This window comes from Amblyomma maculatum, chromosome 5, assembly GCF_055883805.1.
Source record: "Amblyomma maculatum isolate TAMU_Amacu chromosome 5, ASM5588380v1, whole genome shotgun sequence".
Classification (NCBI taxonomy): Eukaryota; Metazoa; Arthropoda; class Arachnida; order Ixodida; family Ixodidae; genus Amblyomma; species Amblyomma maculatum.
This window is the reverse complement of record NC_139348.1, coordinates 121,591,128-121,604,880: the sequence shown is the minus strand read 5'-3', so window position 1 is coordinate 121,604,880 and position 13,753 is coordinate 121,591,128. Positions and strand designations below refer to the sequence as shown.

The 13,753-nt window shown below is 44.0% G+C and overlaps 1 protein-coding gene across 2 annotated transcripts; it reads left to right on the top strand.

Moving 5' to 3' along the window:
* The first annotated feature begins 1,968 nt into the window (after positions 1–1,968).
* On the top strand, positions 1,969–13,174 carry LOC146189376 (BTB/POZ domain-containing protein 6-B-like). 2 transcript variants are annotated; one of them, XM_084604214.1, is made up of 6 exons: positions 1,971–2,328; positions 4,783–4,821; positions 7,855–7,949; positions 10,935–11,155; positions 11,911–12,009; positions 12,084–12,219. In XM_084604214.1, exons 1-6 carry the CDS (start codon positions 2,325–2,327, stop codon positions 12,091–12,093), a joined length of 468 nt encoding a protein of 155 aa, XP_084460340.1. In that variant the 5' UTR covers positions 1,971–2,324; the 3' UTR covers positions 12,094–12,219. The 2 variants fall into 2 exon arrangements, with proteins under 2 accessions (XP_084460339.1, XP_084460340.1); XM_084604213.1 differs by having other exon boundaries at positions 1,969–2,328; positions 11,911–13,174.
* The last annotated feature ends 579 nt before the right edge of the window (positions 13,175–13,753 follow it).

The following is a 13,753-nucleotide window of genomic DNA, read 5'->3' as shown; positions in this document are numbered from 1 at the left end:
GGGTGCTCAACAAGCCACAAAAGACTTCAAACACTGTAGAGACGGTCAATACGGACGCATAATCAAGATGTTGAAACACCTGGGAATCAGTCATTACTTGCACTTTATTGTATAATTCCTTGTAATGTACTACCGGCAGCAAAGTCTGTGTACCACGCAAACACAAAGAAAGCGCACAACTTTCGCACCTGTTAGTAGTCTCCCACTATACTTGTTGTTCAAAGCTGGACTTTAGGTCTTTCATGTGTGCCAGAGAAATAAGGTGATAATTCGGTTACATCGCGCTTCTTGTCTAGAATTGCCAGACGTGCGGTCCGGAAACTTTTATCACCGATAAGCACAGCGTGCATTCTCTTCGATGACCAGAGGCATCATAGTGAGTGTGTGGTTATCTCGTCTTGTGTTCATGAACTGATCTAAGGCTGGGACTTCTTATCATTGAGTCTGTCCTCATCTCCTGCAGTGACCGCGCAATTCACATAGTGGACACTGGCCTCGAACCGGAATCTTCTTCCTCCCCCATGCGTATGCTTGCGGCCACTGACTACGTTTTGAGCCGTGGCCGTCAGCACCTCATGACTGTTACCTTATATTACGCAGTTGACAGAGGTATTTAGTGATACTAGTACCAGGCTGGGTCTCAGACGACATGACGCTTTCCTCCTGCCTCACCTGTTTCCACCGTGGTTATGCGGTTTTAGCTGTTGCCGACACTCGTACCCAGTCTTTACATTACCAGAAGGAGGGAGTTTTGACTCTCTTCTTGAAGGAGACCCTGTTACCCTCGACAAGCTTTCCTATGCCTCACCACCATCTGATATCCCTATCCGAGCCCTTCCTCTGTAATGCTGGACCGTGCTATGTTAGTGCACGTTTAGAAGCCTCAGGTGGTAAAATGTTTGGAGCCTTTCTTAAAGAAACGAAAAACTAAAGCTGTGTGATGTTAATGCACGTCAAAGCCTGAGGTGGTAGAAATTTTCGCAGCCTTCCACTATGGTGTCCCTGATAGCCTGGGTCGCTTTGCGACTAAATCCTTAAACCAAATAAAATCTTTTAGAATGATTTGAACGAACAAAAAAAAAAAAGGAGCATTCGTTTTGGCTTTGTGAAGAGTACAAGGCTTTTTATTGCGGTCGTCTTCTATGTTTCAGATTTAGCTTATTTCCCACAAGTACAGGGCATGTATGGTCTGTGGCGAGGCTGGCATAATGAAGTTCTTTGTGGAGGTCGAATGGCGCAGGTTACAAGCCTAGGCCGAACGGTTGTGCGCAGACGGTAGCTAACAAGACTTCGGACTTCCCCTTATCGTTTAGAAAAATTTGACATGTCCACGTTTTTACTGCAATGATATATCGGTGTACTTAGGCGGTGGTAAGAAATAGCGGCCTGTCGAAGGCATTCTTCATTTTCGACTGTTGCAAAAATACGCATCCAACATGTGAACACTGCTCGCAAATTACAGAACCCAAAGTTTTCTCAGCAGCCATCGTTATTTACAACGCAAGCATTGCAATGTAAAGTCATGGCAACATGTATCAAGCAGAAACAAAGTGTTGATTGTTTCCGTTTCTCGATCGGGCCCGCTCAAAAAAATAAAAATAAAAGGCGGGCGATCTAACAAGCGACCACATGTCAAATGACCAACGGTCCCACAACGACAGCAGATAGGATCTGTGAATTGTAGCGCACAGAAGCACAATTGCCGTTCCTGCTCATCCTTTTACGGTTGTCATACAAATTGCACAGCAGTCACAGCAGCATTTGGGCACTTGGGATATCAAAGAAACTGCGTTAGTCGCTGGGCATTTACATGGTGTCAAAGCACACAAATAATCAATGGAAACAAAAAAAAAAGCGAAAAATATAATTCGTAGAACGCTGCATATTCAACATCCGAAGCTTTGGCTTCCCGGCATGCCTTGGGCGCCTAGGCCAGCGCATCCAGATTGTTGTCTAGACAAAAATTTAAGCGCGTTTTCCCTGATCATAGGGACGCCAGCAGAAACAACAGATAAGACTGCCCCTGAATTTGGTTTGCCCCTAGCGGCGGTACCCTCTTTGGTCAATCTACGCATCCGCCCCCACGCTATAGCGCAGTTACACCGTAAGAGCACTTCCCTTCTTGTGCACTGACGGCGTCCCTAAGCCGAGAAAGTTTGCTAAACGGGGCTCATTGTCCGAACACTTTTGTGCACTGCTTCAACAACCCTTCGACTATTTGCCGGCTTACTGCAGCTGCTATTGTGCAGCGTGCTTTTCATTCCCGGCTCTTCTCTGTGCCTTCGAGTTAGTCTTGCCTTGATCTTCAAGCTTCGCTGTGAAAAATGGGTGAGCAACGTGGCGTCCTGTTATAAAACACTAGCGTTTTACTTTAGCTGCAGTTCCGGATGTTCTTCTTTCTCGTGCCTGCTGGCGAGCGTCCAGCACTACTGGCTGGCATAGACATTTTCTTTAAGATGCCATGCTGTGAGCGCAGTGCGCACTTTAGGCGCCGTGGTTCATCGCGCGTACCTCTTACTCCCGACGCATGCTTAATCCAGAGCAAACAGTCTGGTTCACTTGGACAAGAACTAATTTAGGTCCAGTTGGTCCACTGAGCTGAAATAGGAAACAAATTTCTTTCATTTAGGACAGCCTTAGACGCGTGATTGCGTACCGTCTTACAGAATGTTTTCTTAATTTTCTTGACAGCGCTTGCCACATGTGTTCAGTCGGCTGCTTATTCCCTAAATTAGGTAGGACGTGCAAGCAGAATGTGCATTTCTCTCCATGAGTACGGGTCGCACATTGTGAGTCCGTACTACGTGACAGCGCAAACATATCATTCATTCAAAAAGGGATCGCTTTCTCCTTTAGTCACCTACAGTTGTGAAGAACGTGCCGAAAAAAATATACGCGTGTGATTTCTTACCAGAATTGTGATGTAACCATCCTTCTGAGTTCTGGGTGGAGTCATAACGTTTTGCGTCCTATATAGAACCTGCTTACCAAATTATAGGCTAGTTTGCGATAAGGATTTAAACGAAAGGCGTATCTTTTTTATCCCAATAATTGTATATCAAGGTACTATATATGCTCACTTGTTCAGAGAGTGAGCCACTGACCCGGATTTAGTACCGAACCAGAGTGCAGCTGTCGCGTTTCGGTGGAGGCGGAGCGCAAAAGTCCTCCGTCTGCTCAGTGATTTCGGCCCATGTTACTCTTTCTCTGTTGCCCTCCCATATGCATTTATTTCTTGCTTTCTTTTTTCTTTATCCCCACATGATTCGCTTACGGGTGGGTCACTTGTCCATCGAGACATGTGAATGATGTGAATGTGTGTGTATCTTATAAGAAAATTTATATTTCACTAAAAACGAACCGTCTAAACATGTTTAACCCGCCATAACCTGTTCGGGTGCAGAACCGGCCACGAAGGTTCGAGACCGATAGATGGTGCCGCGTTTCCATAAAGGCGAAACACAAAGGATTCTTTGTTTTGCGCGGTGAGAATAACCGGCGGCAAAGTATTTCGGGCACCGGACACGCGGCGGAGGTCAGATAAAGTGTATATGGGCTTCAAGATAAACTACCACGCCGCGTCAGTGACATTGCACTTTGGGTGGTGAGAAAAAGCAGTGAGCATGCGTGGGATTTAATTTGTGCTTCCGTGTCTTTTTCCTCGTTCTCGGCCTACGAACTGATTACGCGAAGTGATCGGAGAATGTGATTGGTTTCTTATGCCACTAAATGGTGCGACGGTTCAGCGGGGCCAGGCGAGGATGACCGTGTGCTGCTAGGATTTCTCTGATCAACAGTGATAACATACCTTATGTGTCTGGGTGACAAACTGTAGACGCATAGAGACTCTTAGCTTCTTTGCAATTTCTCGTTGTTTAATTTTATTGTGTTATGCTCAATTGAAAAAGTACACACCCAAAACGAAAAGTATTGAGTCGAATTTATTACTATCACATGAGGCTCACAAACGGTCACCCACACTGACAAACGTTATTGTGAGTGAACGAATATGAGTGAATCTGTCAGCGGTTGCTTCTATGTATCCAAGTAACGTATTGGTAAACATTAATAGCCGTGTAAAGTTATAGAGAATGGTTGCTGGGTTTCATGCTTTCATGAGCATAAAACAAACCTTTCGATTTTTTTAGTTTTTCGGTACCTAGCAGTGGCACAGTGGAATTATTGTTTACTGCTTTAATAGTTTGTAAAAGGTCTCTTGAGTTTAGAAGGTTAAAAGAACGTATTTGCTCCGCGACACAGTGGTAATACCATTTTCTTTTTTTATACAGAATTGCGCTCTAGGTTCCTAGGAAAGAAGAAAATGAATATATTGCTAATTTCTTCCGTTTCTCTCAAAGCCAGGATAATTAGCGAGCGTGCATTTATTTAACGTACTATGTACTAGTTACTGGTAGGGTTACCCGAATACCTTGAGGTAGCCGCCGCCAGTGCGCAAGCGCTAATTGGCTGGGTTGCGCGGCATGTCGCCTCGTGCTCCACAGCGAAGCGCTTGCATCTGTGTCGCCCAATCAGAACGTGCGAACTGTTGGTCCAACAGCTTTTCGTACTTCGGTGTCCCAAAGGTAACGGCTAGGTGGTATGCAGAAGGTGCTTATTTACATAACAAAATCTATTTGCTGGGCTAGTTGGTGTATTGCTCTTAAAAGGAAAGATTAACAGCGCTAACAAAAGCACTCACAAATAGGCACACAGGACAGGCGCTGTTAATCTTTCCTTTGATTATAATGTTTATAGTAACTACGTCACTTTTTTTTCTTTCAGATAATATCCCAGCTCAACAAGCAAGCTGCCAGGTTCAGGGTAACGCATGAAATCAATTTCATTTCTTAGTCCCCATATTTGTCCTCTGTCTTGCCCGATTCGTGTTCTTATGTTCTCTGATTACGTGCGTATGGCCAGTAGAAGAATACGGTCTAAAAACTCGACAGCTAGCTCCATCTTCTTGTACTCCTACAGGAGGCTATGCCGTATTCACCCATTCTTTGCCTTCGGCCAGTTTATGGCTACCTGGGCATTGAATTCGTGCATCAGCGCTGTGTAGTGCGCTTCGGAGTGTATTTAAAGTGTCTACATCGCACCCGGGAGTATAGCTGTTCGAATCGTGTTACAGAGCTGTACTCCATCGGTAAGCAAAGGTTACAGGTGCCGACTGAATTGTACAATAATTCTTGAATCCACCGCTGCCTTGTTGTTCACAACTTCAAGATATTTCCTCACTTGAGCTGGAAGGAACAATATTGTGTTGTAATTATTGGCACCTTATACCTATTAAGATCTATAAACAAGTCTTGGCATGACGCATCGTCAGATGCGGCACGCGATTTCGCACTTTTTGCTAATTTCTTTTTTAGTCACTTTAGTCCAGAGAGTGAGTGCTTCATTGCAGGCGACTTCTTTGGTATTGATGAACATCCTTCTTTTTGCGCACTGATTAATCTGATGTAGTTTACCGTAAGCTTTCCAACAGTAACGTTTCAAACTTATATTTCTATTTTCAGGCACATCAAATGCTTTCGCAAAGGATATATTTCAATGCTTTTCCCTCTGGCAATTATTATAGTCGGCATGATTTAGTGGCTGGACACATGCCGAAATTTCAGTTTAATCATTCAGTAAGACGTTCATTTACACGTGGTACAAGACGGCAGTGATAAATGCGTGGTCAAGCGATTTAGGGGAGTGCGTTTGATCAGCGGCGTGTGTTAATTACGTCATCAAGGACGCGCGATCTAGCCGAGGTGAGAAATGTGTTGGCAGATGGCCTTCGCAAATTACATAGCTGAGTGCTTATTGGCGACGGGAGTGGGTGACGTAATAAGAGAATGGGACATGGGCTAGCCCTCAGGTGCAATGACAGTTTGGAGGCGCGTTGATCCTGTGGCTGTCCGAGCACGGTATCGGGCTCAGCGACACTTTGAATCTGCGCGTTTTCGTGCGAACGTGCCAGACTGTTCCACTTATCAGGTTAATGGGAGTGAAAAGCAAGGTCGTGTGCGCATATGAATGTGGGAAAATTCCGGCAAGAGCCGAAAGTGGCTTATGATGAAAAATAGCGCAAAAAGTACACAAAGGACGGAAGGACGACACGGAAAGTCACTAAAGTGTCACTACGGAAGTGTCCCTAAAGATGAATTGTGAGTGGCTACACAGGGCTAGCGTATGCAGCATGCAGCGATGCCGGCGGACCAGAGACAGGTTCAGTGGACCTCTTGCTTTGTTGTTACCGTATTCTAAATATGTAATATAAGTGTCCGCTGAACTCATCATTGGCGGGTATTCCGAGGTACAGGGTCGTACAATCTTACTGAGAACACGTTCCAGCGTTGCAACTGTGAAGCACCATTGTGTCTAAACCAGCGGCGCTATTGAACCAACTGGTCGGACATGGGAAGCACCACATCCAGGGTACATGCACCAATTTGTTCCGATGTGCGGCTGGCTTGCAGACAGTCGGGTACGAAGGGCAGCAACAGCCTTGTTTCGTGTGAATAATGAAAGCGGCTGAAGGTGTAGATCTTTTTATACTTGGGCTACGTGGAAGTCACTCTAGCGTGCATCCCACCATAGGTCTTCATATTACACCGAGGGTGAGCGGAGCTCATCTTCGTCATTATGTTTATAAAGCATTATTATCTGTCGTCGTCCTCCAAGTTATGGCGATGAAATGGAAATGCATTAAACTTCCTGTAAATGCGAGGAAGCCCTGACCACTCGGCCACCTATGTGGTCGGCAGCCTTAGGTCATTTATTTGTTTTGTGCGCAGGAGGTGGAGGAAGGGGGTAGCGCTGGGGCGCTCTGGGGCCGCGCATGAAGCATTGCCTACAGAATTGTGGGGAAGAACTAATAGCTAAGCTTTTAGAAGAAGAGGAAAATGTTCCCCTAAAGAAACGAAAGCAACTTCAAGGATGCATTTTTAGAGAAGAGCAGGCTGAATGTGTTATAAATATGCATTGTAAACACATCCCTACTGAAAACGTGTATGAGGCAATAACCTCACATCTTCTCACACAATCTCACTCAGTTCACATAATAAATCACATACAGGTCGCATATATTTGAATAAGGTCTTAGTTTCTTGCACATTATCATAAATTATGTGCGATATTTTATGATAATGATGGGCACCGTATGAGAGCCTATGCAATGAGATGAGATTTTATGAGGTTATTGCCCTGTAGAACTTTAGGTTTTTCAGTAGGGATGAAATTTGTAAACAGTTAAGTCTGTCAGCATTGTGACATTATGTTCACGAAGGGAACATGTATATTGATCTATCTAGCGTTTGCTGTAAGGGTGGAGTCTCGCAGTTTTATTTCTCCCTGACAATCACGTTTTCAGAGCGCCAGCACTTCGTCTCGGCACCGTAGTTATTCTGATGTTTTTTCAAGCCGGCGTGTTGTGGTCGTCCCAGAGCGCGACTTCTTGATTCGTAGGTCCTACGCACTACTCCCAACCGAATCAAAGAAGCTTTATTCTTTGTGGTGTGTTGCAGAATCGGTGAAAGTGACTTCGCACTGCACTATTTATGCGGGAATTTGAAAAGCATCTAGGGAAACGGATTACAGCGTTAACCTTTGCCATCGCAAGTGCCGTTCCTGAAACAAGGCCACATTTGAATCAATAGTGCCATTTGGTCTATTACAAAGACCCCCTAATAATGCTTAATGCTGGATATATTTACACTTCTTTGAGTCGTGCTCTCGGTCTCTTTATCAAATTCTGTGGTTGCATCAGCTATAGCAGTGCAGAGGAATTGCAAACTCAGAACCGTGCACCACCTGTCATTGCATTACCCACCTAACGTTGGACCATCCCTTCTTTTCCTTTATCAGTTACAGCGTACTGCAGTTTTTGCTACAAGTACACAAAGTGCTGTTGGTGTGTTCCTAGGGGAAGCACCTCTACGCAGACTGGGAAGAATCATGAGGTAAGCACGGTTAGCGTTCTTGCCATAGTTTTTATTGGCAAATTCTAAAATACTAGGGGGGACATATCGGTTAGGGCAATAAAGAAAAAGTCGGTTGCGGGTGCTCATGCCCAGACTTTAAATTCGCAACGCTCGCCAGTTCATCGCAGCATGCTACACATGCTCATCGTCCCCGCGCAATCGCCCTCTCCCCATAACCAGTAAGGTCAACTGATTCTAAAACCCGCTATGACTCGCTCGCTACATGCTAGGCAAATCTCACCTCCCTCCCTCGTTAATGTTTATCATCACAAAAATATGCGCTTGCTTTTATAGGCATTGCCAGCAGAACAGTCTGCTTTTTTATTTAGTAAACGAATGTGTTATTGATTTACTGAACATGTTTGCCTGCGGCTGTATTGATGTTCGTGCCTCAGCATGTGCATATCACCTGGCGTGGAAGCTATAGCACTGCAGGATTGCGTGCTTGGACATAGACGACCTATAGTGCTTTCACATCGATGCCTGGTAGAGGTAGCAGTGGACTTTTATTCCATTTCTCAAGCAGTTTGCAGCACTGCGAATGATCGGGGAGCCTTAGGCCATTCTGGATCATGCGCACTACAGTAAATAATTTTGCTACAGCGTACCTCTCGACCACTGAATTAGGGGTAGGTCGGGGGGCAGCAGTATTAGCGCAGGTACCATTTTTAGAACATAAGCCAAACATTAAAGAGCACTGCAGAATCTGCATTGGAGTAATGCGAAAGTACGGATGCTGCTATTGGTTGCTTCATGCCTGTGTTGTCTCCACCCTCCGTCCTGTGCCTACTGAGGTTTTATTTTTCCTTATGTCTCACCAACTGGCCTACACATCTACCCTGCTAAGGTTGCTTCTAGTTACTTCGAGGTGCTTAATTCACTTTTTGTTTACCCATTTTAGTCTTTGATACTTTCAAATTGCGCGCTAATCCCTTCCCATGCGCTTCTACTCCCGGTTTCGTGACGTCACATCCTCTAAGCCACATTTATTTACTTTTTTACCCATTTTAGTGTTCGGTATTTTTAAATTGCGTGCAAATCCCTTCCTATGATCTTTTTCGACTGTAGAATGATGAGGGTAAAAGGCTAAAAGCAATAAAAATACGGAGGTAAAGGTCTGGACAAAACCTAAAAGTGTAAAAAGGAAGAGTACAACCAAAACGCCGTGTAAAAGCGCTAAAAATGGTGGTGGAATCCTATAATAAATTTGCGGCTGCAGGCTAGTTAATAACAGGAAGTATCACGTGGGAAAGGCTACACAATTCCTATACCTCTAAGAAATTTTTTCTTTTATCGGAAAAAACAGGCAGGTGCATCTAAATAATACAAAAATAATAGTTGTATTTCGGCTTCCGGGTACCTCGCCAAGCAGTCCAAGAATTGTGAAAGCAAAAGCACGAATAGCAACCCTGAAGGAATGTTTACACCAGAATATTTTGTCCAGGGAAATTACTGAGGCTATTGAAATGCACCGAGCAAACAAGGAATTGATAAGCACACCTTCCTAAAAATAAATTCCTTAGGGGTACATCAGTTGTGTGTTTTCCCACTTGCTCCTAACTGCGTTTTAAAGATCCTTAAGCCACAAACTTGTTCTCAATTTTCCAGTGCAATATGTTTCGCTTTTACACGCCGTTTTGGCTAGGAACCCTTAGTTTCATCGGTTCTATTTTAGTTTGTTCCCTCCTTTTAAAGCGTGGTTTTATTGCTGTGATCTTTTATTATTTCACTTCTGACATGACTACACTGTTTTCAGTGATCGTGCAGCTTAACCTTGGCTCCAATGTTTTATGAGTGTTTATATATATATATATATGTCGTGATCCGAAATAATTTTCAGCTGTTAGTAAGCGCCTGTGGCCTTACATTCTTCTGCATGTTTCCATGTCCCTTGCGCTGTATTAAGAACACTGCTCTTAGGTCAATTCATCCGAACCCCATAGCAATAACCAAAAGGCCACCTTGCATTTCTTCTGCGAGCCTTAGACTGTCAGCGCAGAAAAATGGGATATCTACATAAGCCCTTACCACCAGGTCTTTACCTGCAATAAGGAAACCATCAATGGCAATGCTGATTATAATGCTTACATTGCTCCCGAAGATGAATCAAGCAAGAATGGGGACACTAGGGAACATTGTTTCACAAATGACTGAATAGGGACTGCTTCTGAAAGACAACCATTTAAAGTCAAGCCTTTGTAAAACTTTTGTAACAGAGTGATGCCGCATAAGCTAAGTGAATATAGAAATATTTACTTAGCCTAGACGATACAAGTGTATTAATATTACGCATTGTAGTTATAAATCACGAGTGCAGTAAAAAAAAAAATTGATGTCTAAATGTTCTCAAAATAAGTGCTCCCACAAGATATAACCACTCAAATCAGGTTAAATCCGGGCTACAATTAATCCTAAAGCGCTACTTCACACCATCAATCCCCAATAAAGAATTATGTGGCTTGATACGGCGAGCTCAGAAGTTGCGTCAAAGAAGCCGTTCTGATCGTTCTTGTCAGAGTCGAAATTCAGTCTCGGCAGTGCTGTTTTTTCTCGTGTCAGTTTTTATGGACGCGCTATAGTATAGAAGCCATTATTATGGAATTCTGCCTTCTTTTGTATAGAGATCCTGCAAATACCAGAATTGATATTAGCAGTATCTGAATAAATAAAATATTGGGGTAAAAGGCTTCTTTCCAGTGGATTATGTAATACATAAAATACTGAAAACGGCAAAGATTTACAGCTCTACGAAATGGAACCTGCTTCTTTTTTATGCATGCATTTGCTACTTGTAAAAAATGAGCGGAATAAAATTATTGTGAATAGGTTTGACAGAATTTGTTAGAGAACTCAACCAGGTTCCCTAATTATTGTAGCATACTCTTGGTTCGGCAGCATCGAAATGGACTGCGTCTCTTCTCGATGACCTGAGATTGAACTTTTACCTCTTACCTTTACTTTCAGTTTTCTTTGACAAAGTTTCTGGAAACAAAAGAGCTGGCTGACGTCGAGATCGTCGTTGATTGTGACCACTTTCCGGACACCCGGAGGTCATTCAAGGCACACCGGATGATTTTGGCCCTGCAAAGCGAAGTTTTTAGGGCTATGCTTTACGGTGACTTTGACAAGGAGGAAAGTGTGGTCATAACTGACCTACACCCACAAGGCGTTCTTGGTCTCTTGCTGTGCGTTAACTCATTCCTTTTTTAGAACGCATTATTCCATTTCCCATGTAACTGCCTTGTGCCATATCTTTGTAACCTATCAGCACACAGCAAAATGCGATATGCAATTAGCTGTAATGTGTTGTACCGCTCACTCAGTGTGCTGTTAACACTTATTACACTATACGACAGCATCCTAATCTAGTTGAATGATGAGTTGTGCAAGTTTGTGATAATGCATATTTTTTTATCAAAACAGAGAAAACAGACGAAGGACAGATGAACAAGGAGAGCACCCGGATACAGCGCTCTAAAAAAAAGAAACTGCGCTCGTCTTGTGCTCTCATTGAACATCTGCCCATCGTCTCTTTTATGTTGTTCGCCGCACAAAATATCAATCTCTTACAAATAAACACTCCACAAAATAGGCACCACTAAATACGAAACACGGCTGTCCGAAAATGGAAAAGCAGCTGCCCATTAATATATCGGACGCAGTTGCTTATCGTATGTTATGAACATCTGTTCGGCCTGTCTCTAGTTCGTTTGTTTTCGGGAGTGTTAACTTCGATTTATTCTGCTTGACAGTACACCTAATAATAGGCGTTTTGGTTTAGGCAGCCTCGCAACCGTTTTGAGCCAGCCAATGCCTGACTCACCCACTGAAAGTTTCTTAACGAGAATGCAAAGTAGTATTATTGTTATATTCTCCTATGCAAGTTGATGCGCGCATGCGCTGTGACCCTTGCTCTTCAAGAATTGTTTTCCGCATGCAGGTACTTCTACAGCGGCCAACTTCAAGTAGAAAGCGGGCTCCAAGCTGCCTACACTTGCAGCGCGGCAGTCAAGTACCTGGTGCCGGAACTCGCTGAAAAGTGCGTAGATTACGCAAAACGCAGAATGACTACACTGGACGTATGCCCAGTCATCGATTACCTTCTTATCGCAGGAGAAGATAATCACCCAATTCTTGACAAAGCAATAGACCTTCTTCACCAGGACAGTTTATCCGTTCTCTCTACGAACACTTTGGAATCGTGCTCGGAAGAGACAGTTCATTGGATCCTGGACGTCGCCGCAAGAGTTCCCGAGATTTGTGTTCTTCGGGCAGTCTTCGCGTGGGCCCAGGTGCAGTGCCTTCGCAGAGCAGATAATGGCGAAGATGTGAACGTTCGCAAAGTTATGCAGCCGCTTTTTCCTAAACTGCGGTTCCTCGCTCTAACTGAAAAGGAGTTCGCTTCTGGTCCGAACAAGTGGGATATCCTGGACGACCACGAGGCGCGCGCGCTCTTCAGCAACATCGCGGACAGAGGTTCGATGCCTTTGCCCGAAGGCTTCTGCGATATCGATCAGCCGCGCGGCTTAATGATTCCCAATATGTACGCCAACTGCACCGAGTAGTGATGTGTACGCATACTTCCCATGGATCGTAGTTTCAGAACACCGGAAGATGGGGGCGTAGTTTCTTTTTGGAAAGCAGTTAAACCTTTCATGCCTGGCGGTCTGTTTCGTTTTTCGCGTCTACAATTTTCGTATTGCGTTGTGTTTTTGACTGATCTAAACAAATGCTTTAGGTCTTTTTCTTTCGGTGTCTTTACTCGTGATATTTTTCGCAAGCAGTCAGAGCTACGCACTGCCTCAGACGTGTTTTTTCTAGTTTTTGTTAGCTTTGACGTAATAAAATAGTATCAACTGCAAAATTTGTTTTGTTTCTAGATACGCAGTGGATGCGTAAACAAGTTCGAAAAGAGGGTGGTTCATTTCGGTCATTTCCAGTGAGGTTACAAACGAAAGCTTTTGTTGATGCTGGTACAAAGCTCTTTGAAACTGAAACTTGATTCACAACGGACGTCAAGCGTTGAAGTGCTTCATTTGCCTGTAAACCACCCCTAGTTTCCGAAAGTGAATGCAATAATAAATTCAGCCTTTCGTAGTATCCCTGAGAAAAGGGATATCATGTTCATTTTCTGTTATCTGTTGCACATTTTAAGAGCAGTCGCCATGTAACAAAGTAGATAGACAAAATATATTGTACCTATAATAAAACTAATTTGTCCATACAAAACTTTAAGGTCCGGAAAATGCCGGTTGTGCCATAAGGCGTTTCTCGGTTGTTCATTCATACTCGAAGAAAATTGCATCTATACAGGTTGGAAAAAGCTGGCCAAACCAGTGAGGTATGGTATATTCGGTGATGTATTTTATTTGGCAGTTGGCATGGCGAATCACATTCATTGGAGCGTTTATAGCGCCGACCCATGCAATACTTCCCGGTGATTAATTTCTTCGTGATAGAAAGAAGGCGATATCAGCGGGCGTGTCGAACAAGAACTTGGTGAATTTCACCTGTTTAGACTTGTGTTCTTACCGGACTTATCTGACATATACTTACTGTCTATCGAACTTGAGAGAGATTCCGTGATCCACCGCAGCGCGTTCCAATCTGCATGCCTACGTTCCTTTGATGCCGATGAATGGCGCCACATACTCGGTGTCGGTAAAACCCCTCAATAAACTAAAAGTAGCGCTAACTTCTGAAGATTGCCGTCCGCCTCCTCTCCAGCGCTCTCCTTTGCCGTTCGAACCTCCCATTGGCCGAGCACCCTCTCTGAACGAACC